At 35.1% G+C, this 26,649-nt stretch overlaps 1 protein-coding gene across 1 annotated transcript in view; it reads left to right on the top strand.

Annotated features, from left to right (window-relative positions):
- CEP128 (centrosomal protein 128) overlaps positions 1-25,461 on the top strand; it is a 135,184-nt gene extending 109,723 nt beyond the window's left edge. The window contains exons 22-25 of the mRNA XM_069858630.1: positions 1,689-1,802; positions 5,420-5,528; positions 10,588-10,728; positions 25,357-25,461. Coding sequence (XP_069714731.1) covers positions 1,689-1,802; positions 5,420-5,528; positions 10,588-10,694 — 330 coding nt within the window. The 3' untranslated portion in view covers positions 10,695-10,728; positions 25,357-25,461. The remainder of the gene's footprint in view (positions 1-1,688; positions 1,803-5,419; positions 5,529-10,587; positions 10,729-25,356) is intronic.
- The last annotated feature ends 1,188 nt before the right edge of the window (positions 25,462-26,649 follow it).

Here is a 26,649-nt window from a genome sequence, read left to right as displayed (position 1 = left end):
GCAGTCAATTCGTAATTACTGGTTTAGACTATTTCTATTGAGTGGTGAAATCTGCTATTACTTGTTAAAAAATGAAATTTTTGTAGTGAGAGAAAATAGGTGAGATTTTGTTTTGTTTTGTCATAATAGCAATAATTGTCACTTGTTTTCCTAGTATCACTATCAAGTCAAAGTGTGGTTTTTGTACTCTGTAGGACATATTGACAGTAGTGGTGCAGTACTGAAAAGAGTGATAAGCCTGAAATTAGATCTTCAGTGACTAGGAGGCTAAACCACTGTATTATTATTACTTTCTGTACGTCAAGTTCGTGGTTTACTAAAACGGAATTTGTATCCTTAGTGCACAATATAGATTTTAAGTGAGTATTAAATCACAGATCAACAAATACACAATAATTTGCACTTTATTTGCTCTACAGAATTTCTTATCCCAAGTTAGTCATAAACATTTCAAAACATACTTTTTTGGAATATTATTTATTCTAAGTGTTCTTCCATGAGGTCATGTGTTATTGATTGTACACTTTTATTGCTGTGATTGTCAACAGAATTAGGAACACAAATACTGATTGAAATGTTTGAGGTTTTTTTAAAAAAATATTTTTGAGAAGTAGTTTTAGTTTCACATTACAGGTATCCCCAGAAGAGCTTTCTGCTTTGACAGAGGTTGACTTTTGCCTTCTGTTTCTGATGGTTCCACACTGCTAAAGGAAAAATTCTGCTCTCAGCTAGGCAAACCGGAAGCTCGAATGTGGATTTTCTGCATTCGCCACACCTGCACTGTCTTGCTTGACATTACTATGAAATTACATTGGTATTTTTTGGTTTGCTGTAGTTATCACTTAGCCAGCATTTGTGAGAATGGAACCTACATTCTTTGATTTAATTTGAGCTCTCCTCTCCCTGATGCTTAATTTTTTAATGACTGTTTTCTTAAGATGCATCCCTACCATCAACTGTGCATTGTTTAACAAATAATTTATCATTTATGCATTTACTGTTCAAGAGAGCTAAGCTTTATACGCTGGCTGTGAGAATGATGTCAGTTTGGAGTTTAATTAATTCTTCTATTTGAAAATAATACATTCATTTTTTTTGTACAATAGCATATTTTACTCACAAGTGGTATGCTTGAATGAAGTCTTTCAAAGCCATTTGTTTCTTCCCACTGCTAGCAAATTCTTCCTTCAATATTTTTATAAGGGAGAAGGAAAGAGAAAGTAAATCTTTCTTAATGCCTTGCAAATTGTCTAGTAGTTGTAGTCATTCAGCTGATCATTATCCAGTTCAGTGAGAAGCATTATCTTTTCTTATTTGAAAATACTGTTTAGTCCCTATCATAAGAATACTTTTTTTCTTGAAGTCTTTGTTTCTACAGTAATGTAATTAATTTTTCACCATTACAGAATGGCTTTGTTAGAAGATATGATATTACTGGGTTTTGGAGTTACACTAGTTAAGGAAGAGGCTGTTCACATTTTCACTTATTTTTGTTTTAACATTACTTCTCCATGCAGAACATTATACATTCATATGGCTTCTTTATTTCAGCCTCTGAAAGTTATTGATTAATTCATTCTTGGTGTATTGAAAAAGCACGGTGATACTTGTCTTTATGATAGTCAGCCAACATCTATCAATTGCTTTTCACATTGTGAAATCATTTAGATCTTTCAATGCATTTCTAGGAGTCCCATAGTCAAAGGGAGATGATTGAAGAAAGGTATACAAAGTATAAAGAAATAGTGAGTTCTCTACAAAAACAGTTGGAAGATTCAAAACAAAGAGTCCAACAATTCAAGGTATGTGTATGTACTCCTCCTTTGTATCCCCGTTCCCTTCAATCAGCAATGTAAGTTTATTTGAAGTATAATAACTCCTAGTAAAAACAAACTAAAGTCACATGTGGATGTTTGTTTTATGTAGTTGCCATGGTTGATGTAAAATTTGGTAAAAGAAATGTTGTCTATATTTGTTATGGTTTAAGTGCTGTGGATACTTTCCAAAAATGTTGAAAATCTCACAGAAAAGTGTCTTACTGAGTCTTACTACTCTCAAGTGTTTACCTGATCTGTCAAAGTGCTGTCTTCTGTAATATTTTGATTGGCTTGTTCAATTTTCCTTTCTCCTTTCATGTAAAAGATGAATATAGAAACCTATATTATGATTAACTTGTAGATCGTGTATAGTGATTTTTCAGTATCTGACCTTTTAGTTCTTTACAAAAGATACTGATTGATGTCTGTTTCATCCATAAACACAATCCAGGCAAATAGGGCAAATCCAGGTAAATCACAGACGTGATTTGCTAAAGGTCAGTAGCAGGGCTAAGCATAATTTCCTAGCTCCCTGTGACACAAATCCAGTGTTCTTGTTTAGTAACATCACCTGTAAAGAGTTTACCTTTCCAGTTTTTAACACGCTTTCTTTTTCTTCGTCCTAACTTGTTCATTGTCATATCACTTCTCAGTGCATATCATTGTGATAGCAGCTTACTTTGGCAGAACTGTAGATTCTTATGGACGTGGTGGAAATAAGTGATCGGAACTGATGCATCATGCTAGTAGTTCTGCTGCTTACTACAATCAAATCATGATTAATTGGCAGTTAGTCTTACCAGTGCCTCTAAGCAGTTCAGCTCAAAATCTAGGATCACACACCATGGATCAAAAATCTTTAGGTTACGTTCCTCATCTCCTCCATAGTAGTCCTCCCTCTATGAAATGAGTACACAATTTCAACTATGTCTTTGTAGAAGTGGAAATAGAAAAATAAATACAGAATATTTTAGCTTAGTGAGTTGCTGTCGTAAGAAGTAGGTATTAAGCTACTTGAAAAAGCCATCATGCTCTTCTTCTCTAGGAAAGAATTAAAGAAACAGGAGAGATTCACTTTTCAGTCTGTTGCTAATGATAATCTTCCATTTCTTGAATTTCTCTTTCCTTCATCCAGGAATTACTAATTCAGCAGCCATTGAAATTTTAAAGACATTGAAAAGCAAAGACGAATGAAATCAGCTGATAGTAGAATATAATGTTACACTGAGTTGACTGAGATTACTCACCTTGCATGATTTGGACTCTACATTCAGAATCCAATATAAAGCAGATTCTGAAACAATATTTTGTCTTTCTTCATATAACAGGAAACATTTAATGACTTCTATTTTGTCAGGCCTAATTGGGTTTTTGCATGACATACAGAACTGTCTGCTGTCATGACTGTTACAAATAGAACAGAATGTTCGAAAACAAGTAGCAGACAGGTGCTAATCTGATTTCAGTGATCAGGCTAGCTTAGGCTAAAAAAACCCTTTTTAATGCTTGCCTTTCTCCCTTGGAATGAGCTCAAATGTATTATTGTGGGTTTTTTTTGTTTCATTTTACTATTTATCCATTGAGAATCTGAAATTTATTGGTGGAAGAGTGTAGGCTTGAGGACATCAAAGTTCATTCTTTCTGATAGTTTTGATTCATGCTCTGTACACAATGTAGTGCTCCTGCTATCCAAAGTAAACAAGTATTTGGTAGATGAGAAGAAAATGCATGTTTAAAAAAAGAAATTTTTATATTGACCATTTTAGCTAAAATTACTTTAGATAAAATTAATCTTTATCCACTGTTATGATCTCCTTTCTAGCCTTTCTTGTAGTACACTACTTTCAGCTTGCTTGCCAATGTTATTCTCAGACAGGCAGTGTCTAATCCTGTGTCCTACCCTCTTCTCATTTGCAGTAGCAAAAATGAAACCAAAGTTCAATCTTCCCCTAAAAGCAGTTATTTTTTTTTCCTTTCTTATGATTTTATTTGTCCCTGCTCAGTCTTCCTACTCCACTGTAGTCTTGTCAAATGGCTGTAAAATACCTGTTGCTTAGAAGCCCAGGAAAATCATAATTGCTATTTGTATGTGTTAAAATGAAAGATTTCCAGTAATAAAGGAGGCCAGAGGCTGGCAGAATACCAACAGTGATTTTTCCACTAAAAAAGGGGTAACAGTACATAAAGAAGAAATTGGTGGAAAAAAGGTAAATATAACGTGAAAATAAAATAATTAACAGAGAATATAAACTAAAAAGAAATCAAAGGTGAAAACTAGAGGAAAGCTAAACATAAATGTTGTGATGGATAGGTGCAAATATTTTAGGACATTTTCCCTGCCACAAACAACTGGCTGCCTAGTAAGCACAGTGTACAGATGTAATTGTAAATGAAGCACATGAGAAAAGGTACTTTATGATATACGTTAAAATTTCTGTAAAGAGAAAGCCATTTTGTACTGCAGATGCTGGTAGAGACACATTGCTTGTTCAAAAGCCCTGTTCCAAGATAGAATTTCTGGAAGCAGAATGGTAGGACAGCTTTTTTTTATTCTTTCAAATTCATTATTTGTACACTTTGTGTACATTATATGTACACTTTAGTCTCTCTTCAGTACGTAAGGAGATTAATATGTATTAATCCTCATTAGTCTTAATAGTAGTAAATCCCTCTTCAGCGATGCGACAAAAGCTCACTGTATCTCTAAATTGATGTTGAATTTCATTTTGTTAAGTTTTCAAATTTTAGCATCAGCATGAGTGATGAATTGCAAGATGTTTTAACAGAATTCCCTGAGGCTGTATATGATAAGAATTCAGTAACAAAATTGAGTGTTTTGTGAACTGATGCATTTGTGCATTAGTGTCTCTTCTCATTTTAAGAAACAGTAATTTGGATATCAAGGCAAGCTTTTGATTTATTTTGCAGTGTATAGCAACTGGAGGCTACTTGCTGAAGTGCTAATAAAGATTCATGGAGATTTTTGTTTAAATGTTCTTTTTAAAATGATCATCTCTTTTTAGCTTATAGACCGAATAGCTGTCTAGCCATAAATAGTAACATTGTACTTCAGACATTATTTAATGATTTAACCAAAAAATTGCAAAAAAAAAAAATTTGGATATTTTGATATGAGAAATAAATGAAGTTTGAGTTTCCTCAGTGACTTAATTTTTATTACTACATACTTGTGGAACTTCAGGGAATTAACATGGACGATTCACTGATGAGAAATTCATCTTTCACTGATGTCTGTCCTGCTGCTATGCTTTGTCCTAAGCTGTGGATGTGATATGAACAGGAGAGAGAGCATTTTTACAATTTTTTCTAGTGACAAAAACTTGCAATGCTCCCAATGCTTTTCTCAAGGCAAAGCAGTTTTTTTGCAGAGATTTTGTGATGATGAAATGGGCATGAAATTTGTAAGCAAATTAATAAAAATATAACTGCAATACAGAGAATTACGAGAATTCAAATCAGTATTTCCCAACATGTTTGAAATCACAGCATATATTTGTATGTGTGTTATTGTATATATTTTGTTAAATTTTATGGCTACTTGATATTAACAGATAAAAATTATTTTTGTTTGGCTGCCACAGGATGTGAAAATGGATGCTGATATTTCTAATACAGAAGTGGCAGCTCCCTCTTACAGTTGGCAAACTCAGAACAGCTTTCTGTCCAGCTCACTGCTCTCAGATTCAAGTTGTAAGTACTGTTTCACAGAAAAAAATAATCCATAAGGAATATATCTTTCGTTTTTAAAGCTGTTTTACTTGAGAGAGGAAGACACACTACTTTTTGACAAAAAAAATGCTAGAATCATCTTAAGATTCCTCCTCTATTTTAGCTTTAGATGCTGCATTGAAGCCATTGACTAGGAAGTACTTCATTACATCCCACTGCTATTTTTCAGGGGGGGTTGGTTTCTGTTGTTTGGTTTGTTTGGTTTTTTTTAACAGGGAAATACAATATATCCTCCTTGTCATGCAAACCTATGCAAGAAAAAAAAATAAGAGCTATACATGTAGCTGAATCTGCATGAAGTATCATGCCTGTGTAATCTGTCTAATTTAAGAGATCCTCAGTCAACAATTTTTTTCTCAGACCTTTTAGTTTCTAGTCTCATGCTTGTATAGCAGTTTAACAGTGAAAGTTGAATTGACCGACTGACTAATTCTCCTTCTACTTCAAAAGTTGTTTTTAACTATTCTTTCTATCCCCTAGTGCGTATACAAGGTGTGGTTATGAAAGGTCATGGAATCTCTTATACAGCTAGGAACTGTCAGTAGAGGATAGGATGTGTTAGATCTTTGCCTGGTACAGGCACACCTTTATGTGAGTGCCAAAACTAACTTAAAAAAATATAAGAATACTTTCTTCAGAAGGATATCACCTATTTCTTTTCAGTGGAACTAGATTGTGTACTGGGAACCCATTTGGTAAGTTGCATTCTGTGTGATGGAAAGTCCTAGTTCAGGCTTCATTGCACTTTCAACCTTTGCATCTTAGAATGAGTACTCCTGTACATTACTGTTCATCACCACTAAGTCCTTAGTCGATCTGATGACATTAAATATATTTGGCTTCTTTTCCTTTCAGAATCTGGGTTGTGATTAGTATATTTTTGCAGAGCATACTGAATAACAATAATGGGAACAAAGCATAAAAGCAAATGCCTCCATCTTATCTGTACCTTAGGAACGATTTCCTCTGACTCAGAGGTGCTTTTCTATTTTCCCCAACCTCATCTCTGTCAAAGTCTTGCAAGTCAAAGTACAGCTTAGCCTTGTTGGGTTGTCGAAAGATATAACCCATACCTTGCAGACAGATTGGACTTGATGACCTCCAGTGGTTCCTTCCACCTCAACAACTCTGTGATTCCACTGTAAAAACTTGCTGAAATTTAAAGATGCAGCATAAATGTTCCTAAAATATTATTCTATATTTATATTGCTTAACTTGAAAGTAACTTGCTAAGACTTTGTTACTTTAGTACTTTTTCATCAATTTTAGGTAGTTGTCAGAGAAAGACGATCCACCTGTTTTCACTTTTCCCTATAACTTATAAATTATAGAGCAAATTTCAGTTAAAACTGACAGAAGAATGGAGTTCTCAAAGGCAAATAAGTTATTACAGATTTCATGAAAATCAGCAGTTGCTTTAGGAGAAAGATCCAATTAGTTACCCTAACAGAAGAAAAGTTCCACTGTGAGCTCAAATCCCTATTTGATCTGCTGGCTCTCCAGGTAGTTCCTTGTGTATTTACCAGCTCATAACTAGAACTTGCAAACAGCTACAACTTTTACTCTTCTACTTAGGGGAGGAGGAAGATGTTGCAGAACGTGCTTTACCAGCACTAAGCCTTTTGGAGGTAAAAAAGTACGTGGTGAATGAGAGTAGTGATTCAACGTTGAGTATTGTGAGATATATGCAAAGTCTTCAGCATCTGAGGAAGGCCGCTTTTGAAACCATGCTCAGGCATGGCTAAGGGACTATGTTTTTCTTGCTTAAAACTTTAAGAAATGTATTTTTCACATCATTAATTACATTAATCATATTTTGTAGTTTCCAAGTCTCAGAATGGTGCAGAGAGTATTTTTAGTATTTTCTTTTGCACAGATTTTAAACAGCTAGTCTAAAAAAAATAATAATTGGGGTTTTTTTTAGAACTCAAGCCAATAAACAGTGAATGTGTTTATCTTTTTCCTATTTGTTATTAAGGGAAACAAATTGGATGCAACAGTCTTTACAGTTTTGGTTTCTTCCTTGTATTTTATAAAAATCCATTAGTCAAAATGTTCTGAGACTAAACGAGAGAAGTAGGCGTGGAATATGTTTCCTATCTCTGATTTTATTTAACTTTGGTAGAATGAAGGTGGTTTTCTTAATTTCTCACTGCTGATTCTTTTCTTCTAAGAGTTAGTGCAGTTACGTTCTTTATACTTAGTAAGTATGAAAACAAGTCAGGTGCCTGTTGAAGATGCCTGATGTCATTTTAGGTGTCCTAGAGTATGCTTCTAGCTGTCATTCCAGGAAGGCATAGGTGTCCCATGGATCCCATAATCTTTTGCAACCATTGTTGGATGTCTGTGATACTTTATGGCACTAAGATATTTGAATTACTCCATAAACTTTGTTTAGTGACTGAATGTTGTATGCTGAGCCTCATCTCCAGCAGTCGATTGTGTATTTCAGAGTTGTTGCTATAGTTCTTGAGGACAGTGAAAACTCTGCAATTGTTTTAACATTAAGGAACTTTTCTTGTAATTGCCAGGCAAATGATAAAATCAACTATTTCAGTCAGGTTGGTCATATTAGTGCCATGAACTTTTAATTTCAGTAATGATATTAATTAGTTATAATTTAAGACTTCGACAGCAAAGTATAATTTGAAGTCTTTTACTCCCAAACATCTTTTAGCTTTTAATAAATCTACCTATAAATGTCATAATCTATTTTCTGTGACTGATTAATCTCTTTACTTCTGCAGAAACAGAAGAATGGACTTTTTTAATTTAGCCTTTGGAGCTAAATAAGCTTCATAAGCTTTTGCAAGTCTTTGTGATTTAATGTTTCCCCACTCCATCTCTCTTATATTCCTGAAAGCTTACAGATTATAGAGTCAATAAGTAATACTAGAAGCTTCCATCCCAATGTGAATCTCTTATGACTTGCAGAGATCACCAGGGAGGAGAGCAAACAACTTTGATATGATGATTTAATTTAGCTACACGGGGAATCCTAGGATTTAAGTTTAAAATAATTTGAAGAAAGTATGAAAAAAATAGATAGGGGAAAAACAATCTGCTTCCATATAAATTTAGCAAAAATTGGCAACACAGCAAGCAGTTAAAAGGAAAAGTAATAAACATTCTGGGTTATGTCTGGTCTTTATGTTTTGGCTATAATTTCTACAATTATAACTTTATATATAGCTTTCCCATAACAAGCTATTTTAAAGATTCTGTGCGAATGAGCTTTTTTTTTCTATGCCCATTTTCTTAGAAAGGAAGAGGTTTAACTGAGAAAATAATTCATACAAGGAAGCATTCATTAGCCATAGTTTGCAGTCTGTATTGCTATCAGACCACAATGCTTGTCTAAAAAGTCATTACTAGTTGTTATCTAAAGAATAATCCTCTGAAATTGCTTTTCATGGCCACTGTATTTTTCTTAAATTTTGTATTGCAAAGGTCCTTAGAATTACACATGCTTTGTAAACTGAATCTTGCCATTCTCTTTGTACAGTTCGTCACTTCAAGGTTTTAACCTGGATGGTTTCCCAGAAGCCATGTGGCTTTTAGGCTTTCTATTTTTCTTGGGAATTTATGTTCCAGGGCTTCAGAAACTGTGACTTTACAGAGAAGAAAACAGCCACCAGTGTTCCCTGACTTCTGTAACTGTGACCACAGTCTTCTCTAACTCTTTGGCTCTGATGACACACTCTTCTGTCAACATGGTGTATAGTAGGAATGATATCATGGTTGAATAAAAGCAAGTTGAGAAGTTCTGTTGTTGTAACAATTAACTCCTGCAATGTATGCTGATTTATGTCTTTATCCGTCTATGTATACTTTTTCGTAAGTTCTTAAGACAATTTATATTGACATTTATAAATAAATAAATTAAAAGTAAAAATACATTGTAATATTATGATGTAATGGGACAGCATTCTAGAACAAACACTTCCAAGGCTGCTCAAGCATAAGAACCTGGAATGTTTGGAAACTTGACAGCTTTGCTTTCAAAATGCAAATTTGGTTTAGCAATGAATTTTCTTTATGATATTTCACTTTACATTGAATATTGACTGCAGGAGGCACTATTGAAAGAGCATACAGTAGCATAGTTCTGGACAAATGCTGAGAATTTCATGCTGAAAATTGATATCTCACTGTTTTACTAATGTCCCAAGTATGGTGATTTCATTCTCTTCCTGAAAGTGAAAACATCGCACTCCTCCTAATCAAATTGTGAAGATTTGCTCCCTCTTAAATAACAGCTGATTATATACTGCTACAATTTAACTCATCTATTTAAAAATTCACTCTGGGTATTACAAACAATCAGGAAGGACCACTTACCTTACACACTCAGGATGTCAGGAAGGCCCTTAGAAGAAGGCTACGTTGTATAAGTCAGTATCCACTTTCTTCCCCTTAATTTCTGCCTTTCGTTAAATTATTGCTAGATGCTTGGGTGTTTGGATTTTTTTCCTCCAGCTCTTTATCGTGAGATGTTCTGTCAATTCATATTGTCAACATTTTTGATGTGTTATAATGTATTTAGAAATAAGTATTATACATGCACCCTGCTGCGAAGGTATATACACAGCATGGCATCCTATGAACATCTATTCAGTGTCACTTGTTGCCTTTAGTCAATGCTATTGGTACAGATATTCCTTTGTGAACTTTGAGTGGTTTGTTTTGTCTTATTTAAAAAATGCTGGAAAATTAAATGCAAGTGTTAGTTCAATTATCAGATATAAAAAGTGCAGTTTACATTTCTTCTGTGTAAGCCCTTTGCCACGTTTGTAATATGTAGCATTAAAATCTGTTTTTCTAGAAAAAGAGGTCAGCTTCTCAATTCATAGTGTTTATAGTTTTATATTGCATATTTATTAGTACCATATTACTTGCTGTGTAAATGATAATATTGTATACTGAAATATGTTTCATATAAACGCTGATTGTCAGCCTGCAAAATGGATTTGTTTCTCTGAAGATGTTGAATTAATTCTTTTGTCTGATTTATTTCTAGCACTTCGGAGAAGAATGGTTCCTTTTGATACAAGTGCCATCGAGGAAGATTCCATTAATATTACTGTCAGTGAAATGAAGCAGCAAGCAGAAAGAGGGAACCAGTAGAACATTTTACCAAAGCACACCACCTTTCCCTGTGGTAAATTCTGTTCCACTCTTTTTTGGTTTTGAACGGTAGTAATTCCATCTGCTATAGGAGTGATGCACCCTTAATGATTCAGCTATTGCCAAACACTTAAATGAAAGAGCACCAAAAGTGAGTCTAATGTACTCTTGTGATAATTTATGTAATTTAGTTTTCTAGTTTTATGCTCTTCTTTTGTATTTGTTTCTACAATACTCCTAAACTAAATGTATTGTATTCCTGAAATGTTATGAAATGAAAGACCTGTGACATTAATTTTTGCTGTGAGGTTATTTATCCCTGTACAGGACTAGTTCTAACATTTGGGGTTTTATCACATTTAATAACAATATTAATAATGAAAAAATATTTTAAAAATAACCTTTGTCCTAATATTTATTATGAGAGTCATTATATAGTGTTGTGCAGACACATTTGTGATTTTTAGGTTTTTCATAGAATCATAGCATCACCAGGTTGGAAGAGACCCACCGGATCATCGAGTCCAACCATTCCTATCAAACAGTTTGCAACAGCCATTTAAGAAAGAAGTGACAAATATTACACAAAACCAACTTTCCTCAAAATTAGTGGAAATGTGTGCCATGATTTCAGGTTCAGCATGTATCTGTTAAAAGCTGTTTAGAATTATAATTCTGATCAAAACAGTTTTATAAGATCACCTCTAGAAAAGCATTCAACAGTACATATATCTCACCCATCTGTAATAAGTATGTTGAAGGGCTGCTATGTGGCTGTGACAATTTTAATAGCAAGGTTTAATGATAATTTTTTTACTCTGTTTTGTTCTCTATCAGAAGGGTCATATTGTTTTTAAAATGTTACAGAAGTACAGTATTGCACGTTTTTATTTGTTCAGATATCTCTATTCTAAACAAATTGGGTACAATTCTGTTATTGTGGTCTCAAACAGAACATCACAGCAGAATTCTTGCTGAATTTGCTACTCCTGTGCCTTAAAAAATTTTCCAAATCTGTCAGAGTACTGTAGCAACATGAAGACCATTGAAACTATTTTGGTTTGTAGGCTTCTTTCATATTTAGGAAGCCTACTTCTTCTCTGACACTGTCTTTTTTAGCATGTAGGTGTCTCAGACATAATTTGCAGGCGCTATGTGCCACCTGAAACTGGGATATTTTTTCTTTCAATTTTCTGAACTGTTCTGCAGTCCTTGTGGGTTCTCTGGACAGTGTGCTTACTTGAAAATTGCCTTGTATTCAGCCCATTTCAAACACAATTTCATGCTGAGAACATCAAAATCAGACAAGGAAGTAAAAAGAAAAATTGAATTAATTTCCCTTTCATGTTCTATAACTAAAATTACTTAACATTAAAAAAATCTAATTTGCTTTTAAAAGTTTGTTTTTCCTTTTGCAAAGTGCTGGCATTGGCTTTTTTCTGACTTCTAGCTCATCTGTTCATACAGAAGGTCAAGAAAGCAAAATAGGCACATCCATCTCTTCTGATCTCAACAGCAATGACAGGGCCAAGACAAAAACATAAACAAATAAACTCCTACTCCGGACAAGGCAGGGCAAATAGAAACATGTTTGTGTCATGGTCTACAAAGATTGTGGATGCCATGAAGCGGGTTTTAGCTCAAGTCACAGTTGCCATAAACTAAACTCACTTCAAGTGCATCCAACATTTGTAATTTTTTTTTTATTAGCTCAGAGCACAGCTGGAAATATGTTTTTTAAAATATTTTAGCTGATTTGTCTGGAGAAACGTTAAAACCCTGCAAAATAAAATGCTACTAGCTTGCAGATTTTATGGTCCCTACAAACTATGGCTAAAAATATAGATAAGTAATTAAAAAATATATTATAAAACAGTAAATCATGCTCTCAAAACACCTCATCTTGTAATAAGGTCTGATGGATTGCTGATGGATAAATGTATGCCCAACTCACTTTACTGAAGTTGAAATGATTTTTGAGGTAAGTTGCCTGTTGGTAAATTAGTAGGAGTTGAAGGGTCTGAACTGAGAAATAACACGCAGAAAAATGATGCCCTCTCTTCATTCTAAAGAATTTGTAAAAATCTGGAAATTGCTTGCTCTTACCATTTTATGTATTTATGCATGTTTTCCTCACTTGTAACTCAGAAATTTGAAGTATATTTCCTGAAAACGGTATGGCTACTGCTTTATAGTGTTAAGAAGCTATGGATAAGCAGTCTGAACTCCCTCACTATTGCATCAAGTATTGAATTGATTTTTGTACAATGCAGGACAGAAGTGACTACTAGGTGAAAAATCTTGGCTTTAAGGCTTTAAATATGCTCAGTGCTTAGTATGTTTGCCTTTGACCGTGTGACTGGGTTTATAGCAGTTTTGTATCCCTTGTTTAAATTTTCTAAAAGGTTGGGGAGAAAAGAAATGAAGAAGTCAAACTACAAAAAAAAAGTGTGAGGGGAATTCTTAATGATTAGACTTATGGACTCCAAAGCCAGGAAACTCTTACTTAAAAGTAAATTTACCCTTTTGGTCTGGCAGCCCAGATAGCATGTAATATTCATCTCTTTTCTACCTTTGATAGAGGTTAAAATTACAAAGTGAGTTTTGTTTCCTTTTTATTGAAGGCTAAATTTTCGTTTATGACTTTATGTGAAACTGTCCCTTTCTGGTTTAAGAAATAATATTTTTTCCATATTGGCTTGAAATAATATTCTTCTGACCAATTTCAGTTTTTAGAGTAGAAAACCAGATAATTTTTAATAAAACATTTTACATATTCCAGATTTTTTTTTTTAGACTTTAACACCTTAATGGCCTGTTCTCAATTCTTGCCCGATAATCAAAAAATGTGGTATCACACCTAAAAATGGTAGTTTGTTTCTTTGTTCTGTTCAACATTTGGTAAATGTGGCATCTTTGTAGGTATGGACTAAGTACATACAGACTGAGCAAGCTGATATCAGGCGTCCGTTTTTTATAACACTTACTGAAATACAGTGGTTCAATATTGTGCTTTCAAAAATGCACTGGCCCTTTATTTTCAGCATCAAATATTTGTCACTTGAAAAACCTTTAAATGTTGTGCCCTTCAGTTCCTTAATGTTTTATAACAGACTTAAGAGTGCTTATTCTTAATTACTTTTGAGGTGCCATTCCCTAAACTTTCAAAACTATGTATTGTTATTATATCATCCTAAGAAGAACCATCAAAATAAAAACAAAAGTTAGCCCAACATAACCCCCAAACTTTACAACATAAAAACAAAGCAATTTTCTTAACATTTACTTCCTAGATTTTTGAGGGAAACCAATTTCTGGTGATGGTGAAAGTACTCCTTGGAAATTCAAACCTCAGCCACATTTTTACTAGCTATCACACCAAAGAATATAAAGAATATATAATAAAATTTCCTATAACAAATACCATTCTGAAATACACTTTTGACCTAAGGAATCTGCACATCAGTTTATCTCTGGCTTTCAAGGCATAGTCTCTGCACTGTGTAGCACTGAATAGATTTTTTGTGAATGAAAATGCCAATATTATCTTGAAAGTAGTAACAAGTAGGTATTTTTGTAACACTGATACCATATTTATGGCTAAAAATTAGTAGTATGAAGCCTGGATACATTCTCATATCTAATATATGCAGAGGAATTAATTCATAAATTTATGTGGGACTGCTAGTTACAGTCAAATTTTGCCATGGCTTTGTTAATCTCTTCATGTTTGAAGTGTTTTAGTAATACATAGTCTCTAAGCCCTGCCTTCACCTCACAGAAGTTATTGATACTGAAGTTAACATGAGCAGCAGGCCAACATCTGGGGATGCAGCCTTGTCAAAAATGGGTGTGCAGGAGGACGTCACAAAATCCTGTGGTTTTGATCCAGTTGTAGAATTTAGAAGCAGATGCAGAGGACAACTAGTAGTAGGAGGAATGGAAAGCAGCTCATGATTAAATTTAAATTTCAGAGTACTTTTAAACTTGGTGCCTTAATTTAAAAAAATCCTTTAGACGTAGTATTTACATCGAAGTAAGATTCCGTCTTGGATAAATTGTTCTTTTTGCATACTAAAATACTTTACTCTGGTGCAATTCATCTCAACTCTACTGTAAGCATGTCTAGGCTGTTGGATGAACTGTTTTGCTTTTCTTTGTATAGAAGTAAATTAGATTTTAAATCTGAAGAACATTTTAATGCTGTATACAGAAGTATGGCAAAGCAGAATCTGATTACCTTAGTCTTTCAAAAAACTGTAAACTAATGCCTCTGGGAATGTTGAGAACAAAAAGGAAAGAAATTGCTGTGGTTATAAATATAGCAACATCCAGCATTTATTATTTGTGTTAACAACAATAGCTCTTGTGTTTCTAAAGCTAAAGTTGCACATCTGCCATTTCTCAGGCTGGAAGGATGAGATTTTGCTTTCTCTTGCCTTAATAGTGGCAAAATCTGTAATATTATGAGCTTTGAGAAAATATGCAATCATAGTAATTTGAAAATTTCTAGAATTTTATTCAGGTACCTATTTATATATTGTTACTATTTGGAACTAAATATTTTTTAACACGATTGTTAATATGTTTTTGTTAAAATACTTCATTTAAGTACAAGAACTGCATAAAATACTTTTTTTGGGGACAATTCTGCTACCTTTGTTCAGAAACATGTCCCCTTAATAGGTGTTTTGCTTGAATTGTTCCTGAGTTGTCTGTTATATTAATCTGTCTTCAGAGAAACCAAAGTTGTTTTGATCTTAGAATGCTTTTCTCATCAACCACCTACAGTGCGCTAGCATGTCAGTAGACATACCATTTCTTCACTTATCCCAGTTTAATAATTTTGGTAGTCCATATGCCTAGGGAATGATATTAATTTTGAAGATAATTGTTTCCTATAATCTATTTTCATATGAATTCTGCCACTCTTATCCGTTTACTAAAATATAACCTATTTGGTAAAGTAACATCAGGTCACAAACTTTAAATATTAAGCCACAGGCAAAAGTACATGAGTCTTGCTACATTTGTCTTTGTTTTCTAAGTGCTATTTTAAAATTCATATTTTATGAAATTCAAAATGCTATTCTAAATTCATTCTATTATCAGTTTATAAAGGAAAATAGTAAAGTATAGACTTTTAAATAGTACAGGATAGGCTACAATAACCCTTAAATATTATTGATTCCTGGCAGAAAAAAAGGCTACAAATATTTTAGGAGATCTGCCTAGATACTTAATCTAGAACCTCAAACCCCTTATATTACAAAGTATATTTCTTCAGTATGTCAATATCAAATGTCCCTCAGTACAAACAGTTGCTAACATCTAAAATATTTCTGAGGAGTGATACCAAAATTTGCTAGAGGTGATCACACAGTATCATTCTGCAAATGTGGATTTGTGTGTCACTCACATTGTTAAACAAACATTGAACTGGGCAGCCAGCCGAATTTATGTTCTGGCATTAGGCTCTTCACGAAAACCACCAGTGACCCAGTTTTGTACTTTGTGGAAAAAGATAAAGTTGAGCTGTGTTTTACTGCTGGCCAAGGGAACAGTTTGCATCTGTGGCATAACTTATTTTGTGTATGGAGCTCGATGAGTGCACCATTTTTAATGAGGCTTTCACTGCCGGGTGCAGCACTGAAAACACAATTTCATCCAAACAGCTGCAACCATGAAGACATCATGTAGCTGGCAGTATTTTTGTTACATTCTGACTAACAGAATGTCAATAAGTCTGTTGGAAACCATGGACTTGTTTGTTTAGTCTTCACTGGAAAGGTCTCCAGTGCAGTCATAAAGCTAGAAAATGCAGAAACCTTAGTCAATGTGAGCTACATCTGTGGTGAGTCTCACTAGCCATGGAATGTGAATCAGTTAGCATGTTGTCCATTGATTGATTAGAGGTCTGTAAATTAGCAAAAGACTAATCATCAAAATTTTAAAAAAATGGGACAAATTTTTTTTAATTGCTAGATTAAAAAATCCTGTGAAAATGGAAAAATCAAGTAACAAAGTGAAGAAACACTTAATTTTTCCAGAATATTAGTAATTTCTTAAACTTCACTAGAGTGACAGCCTTTTATAGAGTTGAGCAGTCGTGTGTTTTTTGTTTTTGTTTTTTTATTCAATATGCAAACCTTATATCCTCTGGCTTCATTTAAGGAATCTGGGTACATTTTCTCAGGGGAAAGAGAAGGATCATGTGTTATAATGGCAACTGAACAATCGTTACCTTCATCCACACGTGTGCAATTATAGCAATTAAGGACACACAACTCACACTTTAATGGACGTTCTGTTAGAAAAAAAAGCTCCTGAATATATTAATCAGCAGACTTCAGTCCCACTTCATGTAATCTCTTGTTGCAAGAGACTTGCTCACTTTGATTTAGACTTAATCATATTCCATATTTGGGAAACTGTTGTGTGCATGTGCACTGAATACTGGACTTGAAATAATTCCATTGGTGATACACAGCACATCAGCTATGGAGTGCTAACTGGTACAATGGATTCTAACAAATAGATCAGATGTTCAAATTTCAGCCTTGGCGTTACATCACCAGAAGAAATGACAAATAGATAAATGTTTAGGCTGCAGGTAAGAGTGCCCATTTAGTGTATTACTGTGATTCTGAAGGTGAATCACTTTGGAGGCTGACATTTCTATATGTACTTATTGGCAAATGCTTATTTTTTAATTGTTTTATTTTGCTTGAAGAGCATGAGAAAAAAACGTTAGTCAATTTTGAGTTCTGGAACATGTTTTGTCTTTATGCTGCCAGTTTATATTTAATTTGGGGATAACTAAAAAAGCAGCTAATTCTGATACCTCATTACTAGCACTCCTAATTAAGTGAGTTGATGCATGAGTCATTTTCTTCCAGATCTTTTGTTTTCTTTTAATTTGAGTAAAATAGAGTGGATTTTACATCTGGTATTCTAAAACTGGAACAAAATTACTCTTGTGATCTGTCATTTAGTTTGCGAAGTTCTAAAACTAAGATTACTCAGGTGTCTTATACATGCCACACTGAACATGTTGACTGGGAAATGTGATGTAATAACTCAACAGCTGCAGTACACTGTAAAGTGACCTTAAAGAATCTGTAGAATTTCAAGAAATTGCATGGAAACAGGATGTCTCTGTACAGGTGTGAAGTCAGAAAGCTCAGTTTAATACCTCTAAACCTTCTTGTACTTGTTAGTCTAATGGTGATGGGCATAGTGGAATGAAATTCCTCAACATGCAATTATTTCCTGACATAAAGTCCTTTACCAGTAGCTAAGCGAGGAGTCCAACTTCTGATTCAGTATAACAGGTTCCTTGACCACATTCCATAGAATCTCAATTCTCAGCATGGTATTAGGGACGTCTGTGTGAAAAAATCTGTATCTGTGTTTTCTTTATTAAATTTTCATCTTGTTTAGCCTTTCCTATAAATTTAATTCTGTGTGTACACACAAACATGCTGCTACTTTTCATTCCTGTAAAAGGCACCAGAGAAGGCAGCGAGTTGAAACTGACATTGCTGCATTAACCAGAACTATTGCAGTTTCCTTCAAACTTGATTTCTGAAACATAAAGGTGTGTTCAAAATTTTAATAGCTATTTAGACATCATCTATAGTCCTGTTCATAGTATGACATATCTTTCTATAGACACAGACATGCACGAACACGTTCATACAATGTAAACCTTCACTAGTAAAAAAAAACTTAATTGTTCATGCTTGGAAATCTGATTGTGCTAACTCTGGCAGTGGCCTTGTCTGTTGTATCAGTGGAGTTAGGATTTCATGTGGGGAGAAATATTTTCCCAACCTAATTTTTCATTGCATTTTGGAGGTCTGTGAGCCTACAATATGTATTGATCTGGTAAGCAACAAAATACTTACTGGAAAATCAATTATTTTATAAAAGTAATTTCATAGCAAGCTGTAAACATTTGTAATAATTTGGCGCTATCTTATTTTTCGATTTTAGTTTTCAAAATCTGAGAAGTGGGATTTTGAGTTCCTTTGCATAGGAACTTGTACAAGTTCTATATATAGAACTCATGTATATGTGCTTTTATTTTTCAAGAAGACTAAACAAAACTTAGTTAAATAATGAAAACGTCTGTACTTCTAAATGACATCAATACCAGCTTACGAAATTTGCAAAATAACAGCTCTTTTTTTCCACTATAATGTGGGCTACTACAACTTTTTCAAAATAACAAACCATCATCTGTTAAGATATATCAATTTTATTTCACACTCACGACTAAATGTTTTATTTCACATTAGTATTTCAACAAAATCTAGTATTTCATTGAGTAGCTAAAATGGGAATTTTCATATGTGTAGGCAGAAGCTAACTGTATCTTATATCTAAATACTGTCACTATTAATTTATGTTTTTAACAAGAGACTCATAAAATAAAACCAGTTTTGATTATTTGCTAGACATTCTCTAACAAATCTTTTTTTTTTTTTTTTTGTATGTCCTATATTTTTGTTCCAGGATGTTTGCATTTCAGTTTTTCCATTATCTGCCATCTTCAAGGGGGCAGGGAGGCCGATGATGCCAACTTAGCTGTCTTGAGAATTAAATAATGGGAAAAAAAAAAGAATCATAGTATAATTTAGGTTGGAAAAGACCCTTCAGATTATCAAGTCCAACTAAACTATTGTTACTACTGTTACTTTTCTGTGAATTGCATAGATGCATATAAAACTAAGTTTACAGTTTGCATTTTCAGAACACCTTTTCCAGGTTTAGGGACAAAGCATTGTAGAGGTATAAAAGGAGAAGCTTGTTACCATGTTATTCCAAGACATGGATCCTCATCAGCCTGTGAGGTTTGTTGTACTCAGGTAAATGCATGAGGTCTGACTTGTGTCACACCAGCACACTGGTTTTATTGTGGTGTGGCTGCGTTGAGTTCAGTCTGCCTATGCATGATTTTTAAAAAAAATGAAGCCAGAATCAAATCTTGTGTAAAAAGCGTAAGTATCAAGCAGAATGCTGCATGCTGAGATTGTATCAGGTGATTAGTATGAGGAATATGAAAGCTGTCTATTATTCTATGAGTATGTTGTTGCAAACTTACAGCTTGACACAGAGTCTACAGGTATATTTAAGTTTGGTTAAAGCTCTACCTGGAAAATTCGTATGTTAATTTAATGTCAACATTTGTACCTACTTTCTGCAATCGGAATATAAAATGTTAGCCAATGGGGCAGCAACAAAAATAGCAAGCTTCATTACTTTTTGCTGACTTGGGACTTACTCCAACCTATTACTGAAACAAAGGTCACAAGTGTTTATTGCATCTCAGGAGATTACTGCCTTTGCAGGATCGAAGTTGCTAGCCGTACTCATAATGTAAAGTGTAACATGAAATGTCATTTTTCTAAGCTAACAAAATCAATTATTTTTCCAAGCAGTGCATGGCATCTCTTAATTTGCCTAACACTGCAAAATTTTTGTACAGACCTGTTTTATGTAACTGATCCTTTTTGTTTTGCATGGAATACGGATGTGTGATGTGGATTCATGTTATCTGATTTTGCTTTTTGACTTGCCTCTAAGGACAACACTATGCTTTTGAGTATTTTGTTTTGTTTTCTTTCTTCTACTATAAAATTTTATTTAAAAACTAAGATGGTAGTTTTGAGGTGAGAATCTGTAGTTTTCTTCAAAAGCCCGCGTTTAAGACAATTATTTAGGTAAAAGATTTTGCTGTCATGGACTGAAAAAAATAATCTGGCTATATATTATAGTGTTAGAATAGGGTTGTGTCTTTACATTGGCCATAAATTACTGAGTGTTTCCAGAGGTGGTCCTTGAATGAGACAAGGCTGTTGTGCCTCTAGCCTATTTCAGAGACTGAACGAGTAACTGGGCTGAACTTGGGTCAACAGTGTTACCTGGGTTTTATGTCATCATTCATCTCACCCCAAAACAAACACTCAGGGTTTGATCAAATTAATTGCAGTGGACTGCTCTAACTGTATTGACTAGATCTCCAAAAGGGAAACCAGACAGCTACCTTAGATGCATATGCCTGCATTATAGGTATAAGTCAGGTGGGATTTATCATGTCCACCTACAGGTCTATCCGTGCATTTTTGGTATGGATTCAAGGGTAAGTTTTTTATTACCTAAAATAAAAGACACCACTGGAGTCAGTGGAATGGGATACAGTTAAACATGCAAAGAGAGCGATCTGTTGCAATATTTAATGGAACAAGAATCCTTGTTGCTGGAAAGTTCCACAGCTGAATTTCTATGGAAGCATTTCATGGAAAAGTAAAGCCTTGCATTGTATTTTAATATATAAAGTAAAATTAGAAGTAAAATAATATGCATTGCATCATTCCATATTAAAAAGTTTTTTTTTTTTGTTTTGGTTTCTCATGATGAAATGGCCAAAATACAGTTTCTTTATATCCTGAGAAATCAGTCATCAAGAGCATGTAATTATTTTACTAATTCCATTATTATTTATTACATATTCCCCTGCATTTTGGAGGTAAGAGGTTTTGCATGTCTTCTACGTAGTTTTGTGATCTTCAGTTGCTTTAAGGCAAACATCTTTTTCCATTCTCAGACCTTTTTTTTTTACTGACCTTGGGGTCTGCAGAGTGTTTTCTCTCATATATTCTCACTCCTCTCTTTTGGCTGCTGTTGCACAGCAAGTTTTCCCCCTTCTTAAATATTTTATCACTAAGGTGGTACCACTGTTGCTGATGGGCTCAGCCTTGGCCAGTAGAGGGTCTGTCTTGGATCCGGCTGGCCTTGGCTCTGTCAGGCATAGGGGAAACTTCTAGCAACTACTCACAGAAGCCCCCCATGTAACCGCCCACCTGCTGTTACCACAACCTTGCCGTGCACGCCCAATACACATAAGTCTGTTGGTTCTAGTTTTACCTGTAAAAATAAGGCCAGTATGGTTGGAAAAGCAGCTGATACTTGACGTAATCCTGAAGCTATGTCAACAGAAATCAAGAACTTACAAGTTTTGTACACACAAGCAGTGCACGAATAGGAGTAGTCACTGATGCACAGAAACAGCATCAAGGACAAATTTTACTGTGAATCTTTTATAGTTTGTTGGGGCAGACAGATGCTCTTTCACAGAAATGTATTTTAAAAACATTCTTGCATTAAAAAAAAATGTTTGAAAGGAACATTTAGCAACTGATGTTAGCTAATGTCTTTTAGCTAGATGTAAAAAAAGTGATCTTTGGCTCCAGCTACTGCTAGCCCACTGCTAATTCCATTTTCTGGGATGCTGGGGTGGGTTGGCCTAAAATGAATTAAGTTGGAATAGCTCTCAGCTGAGGTTAGGTTTAAAAAAAAAAGTGTAAGGATATTAGCCATTGCTTTTTTAGCCATTGCTTTTCTAGTTATACTTCTCAATTCTTTTTGACAGCTTCCATGATTTAACCAGGAAATTCTGGCCAAATTCCAATTTAATTTGTAACATCCACTTTTTCTACCCTCTGGCATTTCACTGGGGTATGCAATTCTTCTTTCATGTCAGTGTTACATTTTTTGCACTGCTGTTCTCTGTGAGATGAAGGATAGATTAGTCCCAAAGTGATCAGGATAGGGAAATCCAACAGAGAACCTCACTGACGTGAACTTAAAGCTGTCCTACACTCTGCATAAATGACAGAGGTATACAACCTTTCTGCTTCTGACAGAATTGATTTCCAAAGCTTAGAACCATTGATTTGGTTAAAAATCTGTAATATAAATATCTAATATACACAATCTCTAAAATAAAATCTATAGTTGTATCTGTTGCTCCACATTTTTTAATCACATTGCTTATAAAAAAATTATCATAGAATCACAGAATGGTTTGGGCTGGAAGGGTCCTTAAAGATCATCCAGTTCTACACCCTCTGTCATGGGCAGGGACACCACGTCCCACTGGATCAGGCTGCCCAAGGCCGCATCCAACCTGGCCTTGAACAATTCCAGCGAGGGGGCATCCACAACTTCCCTGGGCAGCCTCTACCAGTGCCTCAGCAACCTCATCATGAAGAATTTCTTTCTAATGTCCAGTCTAAATCTTCTCCCCTCCAATTTATAGTCATTCCTCCTCGTCCTATCCTTATGTGCCCTTGTAAAAAGTCCCTCCCCTGCTGGCCGTAGGTAGGTAGTGTGGACCTCACCTTATGCTTGTTTTATAAACCAGGAACCCACTGAGCTCTGTGAAGTGGTGTTTCTTCCTGGGCTGGCCATGTGTGCCTCCAGAAGACTCAAATTCAGAACTAAACCAGAGTACCAGATTTGGTCTACAAAAGATTCCTGAGAACTGTGGAATAAGAACAACAGGTAGTGCTGGAAAATAAAATCTGGGTTTTTTTCCCCTCAGGAGCTAAGAATTCTGAAACTGTATGTCCATAGCAACGTGCAAGCTATGGACAAGTCAATTTTGTGATACCTTCCAGACAGGCAATGATATATATGACACTGAATCTAGCACAGACCGCTGCCAACAACAGTAGTAGAGATGAGTGCTGTTTATGTTCCTTTGGAATATACTATACTATGACATCGATAAGAGACAGTTACAAAAATTGTCCTCACATCTACCCTGTCTAGAAAAGCACTGTTATTTCTCTTAGTTTGTTGTAATCTCCATTTTGTGGTAGAAATAGAACAAACTCAACCTTTAGCACATCCAGTGAATACAGACATAACAAAATTGACTGGCATAAATCAAGTTAGGAGAATAAGTTTTCAGATTTTATGGCCAGGTTTTTGGTAATTTTTCTTGGCATCTCATCTGTTGAACTTACCCTCAGGGCACATGCAGCTTTCCATTTCCCAAATCCTTTTGACTTGTAATTCTCATGCAATGGGTCACATTTGCTTTATTTGTTTGAGTTTATACAGCATGTTTCTTTAAAAAAGACTGATCGGGTCAGGAACCTTTAGAGAAAGGCCTGAAGGTGTCTTTGCCCCAGGGATTAAAGGACTGTGCTTAGGCAGAGAAGTTTTCAGTATTTGTGGTGGGGACACTCAGAGAGAGAGCTCAACAAGAGGTGAAGATAGGACATTGCAGAGAGAAGGAGGGAACAGACGCATAGTCAAGTCCTAGAGGTGATAGAAATAAACATTCCTGGGTTCTTAAGAGGGACTATGGATCATTTGCTGCATCTCAGAAAACCACCATGTTGCTGGTCTAAGACCAAGCCTGAAAGAAAGGACTCGTTTATGGGCAGAAGGAAATTTGTTTAGACATGCTTGTAATCTTACTCTGTTTTGCTTAAACATTTTAAGATTGTTTATTTATTTTAGAAAGCATTCTAACCTGTACAGCAGCTCTTTTTTCCTGCTTAAAATATTTGGAGTAAAATATTTTAATCTTTATTGGAGTAAAGTATTTGGAGTAAAATATTTTAGTCTTGGAGGGGGAATTTGGTCTAGGCTTATTGTTTACGATGATCCACCCTCTATCCCTGGTTAACTCAAAGCCGAGTCATGCCATGTCTTCAAGCTCTTTCTTTTTCAGAATATAGTATTTACAGAGCAGGCCAAATGCCTGAGCTGTACTGCTCTTTACCCATTACGTCAGGGTTTCAGTACATAAGCCTCCTACTCAGCAGAATTTTTTACATGCACCTGTCCTTCATGTGTTAATTTGTCCCTGTTTGTTCTCCTCTAGCCATTCTAATCTGTCTTCTTAATTCTTCTTTCTGCCTTCTGTTCTCTACTCCAGCCTCTGTCCTTGGAGGAGCCAGCTACTTCTTTTCCACCAAAGGGTAATCAACTGGTCACAAGTTAGAGATTTTTTGTATTCTTGATATCACATCATTATATAATGTGTGCATAATCCTGTCAGTAAGGAAGCTTCTTGATAATTTAGGGAAAATTATATATTACAGTTCCTTTGGGATCTTTCTGGTTAGATTCATGAAGGAAACCTCTCTCGCTCAGTTCCAGCTATTCCACATGTTCCATTACATCCTGTTGGAAGTAGCTTGATGCTATGGCTACAGCTGGCACTGGCTGGCAGTAACCCCTGATTTAGTCAACTTTCATCATACGTTGAAGATGAACTGAGCTCAGATCAAACTGCTCAAGATTCATATGTTCTGTTATAATTTTCTTTATAACAGAGTACCTGAATACAAAGTAAAGCAATTCTTTCTTTGGAAACATAAACACCAAGGACAGTGGTACCATTTCAAACAAAAGTTTTGTCTAGAAACCTGTCTCCAGATGCCAAGGAGCACTATTAAGAACTTTGCAAGTATATTATGTGGGGTTCTTAAGGGTATTTTCCTAGTACCTAACATTTTTTTTTCATGGAGTTCCTGAACCTGTGGTGGTACTCTCATATTTTATAATAGCCTAAAGGTTCTTTTTAGTTCCATTAATATGTGATAATGCTTTTTGAACCTGTATGAACTTCTAGGATGCATAAGATCCTTCAGCAAAGAGCTCTGCTACTTAACCATGCAGTGGGAGTGTAGTCACTGTTTTGAGTATGCCTCCTGCAAGTTTCTAATTCAGCTGACTTAATTCTTACTACAGTAAAAGAAAATTTGTCTTCTGAAGACCTTTCTTTTATCACAAAATACGTTCTTCCAAAATGAATGTAGAAAAAAAAGGATCACCTTGTTTCTTTCCTGATCAGTTTCTGCTGTGGCTGCCTGATATGTTGCAACTGCTTCAGCAACAAGGAACCCATCTGGATGGGAATGAACAAGGAAGAAAGATTTATTGGAGTTGTTAGTCATTGGAGAGAGGTTGGATCTGTCTGACTTTATTCTGTAGCACTAGGAAGACAACGTGTTAACCAGAGATCCATGACCTCTGACAGAGGATCTGTCCCTTAGACACATCCTAGTCTCAAGAGAATACCTTTTTTTTTTTGAGGAACAAGAGCTGTCCTGCTGAACAGATAAGATCAGCTAATAAAATAAATGAGACTAGCTCATTTGGATGCTTGAAGGAAATGAATGGGAAGAAGACACCTGGGGAATAGCAACACAGGTTCGAAGGGGAGTTTATCAATGAAGCTGGGGAGGAACCATGTTCCCTGTTCCCTCAAGTAGCCTAGACCGTTCAGGTATGTAACTGCAACTGTGTCTTTTTATTGGCAAGAGAAGGTTGCTGTTTCATATCGGATTGTTTTTATACTGTATTCAAAGCCCATGTAATCGTTGTTGGATCTCAATAGATTGCTCTAACATGGAAAGAATTACCCCTTGTGAGATACTACAGTGTAAACAACAAACCTACAATACATCCACAGTTTTTTTCTAGCATACACAAAATTTAGTCTGCAGAATATCTGCTGCTGCTGCACACAACTCTTAAATCAACTCCCATCTCTGCCAATCTGGAAGTGTTTTCATCCTTATGTGATCCTAAAGAGTCCAAGTTTTTTCAAACTTAGCAATTCTGGGGGAAATCCATTGTTTTGTGGATATAGGAGTGGTTTTCCTTAACAATTCCTATGACCACTGGAGTCTTGGCCTACTACTACAGGCAGCAGAGTGGGCATTGCAGGGGCTGTTCTTCATTAAAGTCAGTGCTGACAGCAGTATCCTCCACGGTGCCAGAAGGACTGATGTGGGTGGCTTAAGAGGGTTTGTTCTTCCATCTGTTTCAGTACTGAAACAATGTCCCAGCAGGATGCTGGAAGCTGTTGGGAGGACGAGATGTAAAAGCCTACTTTTCAATGCTCCGTAACTCTGTTTAGTGTTTACTGGTCTTCTCTATTGTGTATTGGATGAAGTTTTAATTATTATTTATTGTATTTTTAATGCTACGTGCCAAATACTGTTGATGCAATGAAGATGGTTGATCAATAACTTAATCAGTGCTATGCATGAGAATAATTTTGTAAAATTTGGCCCATTGCATAGTGAGTAACCTCAGTAAGCTGGTACTTCTGCAAAAGGTTTTACTACTCATACTGTTT

This window comes from Phaenicophaeus curvirostris, chromosome 5 (assembly GCF_032191515.1).
Source record: "Phaenicophaeus curvirostris isolate KB17595 chromosome 5, BPBGC_Pcur_1.0, whole genome shotgun sequence".
Lineage (NCBI taxonomy): Eukaryota > Metazoa > Chordata > Aves > Cuculiformes > Cuculidae > Phaenicophaeus > Phaenicophaeus curvirostris.
Note: the sequence above shows the minus strand (reverse complement) of the source record. Positions and strands in the feature narration are given on the sequence as shown.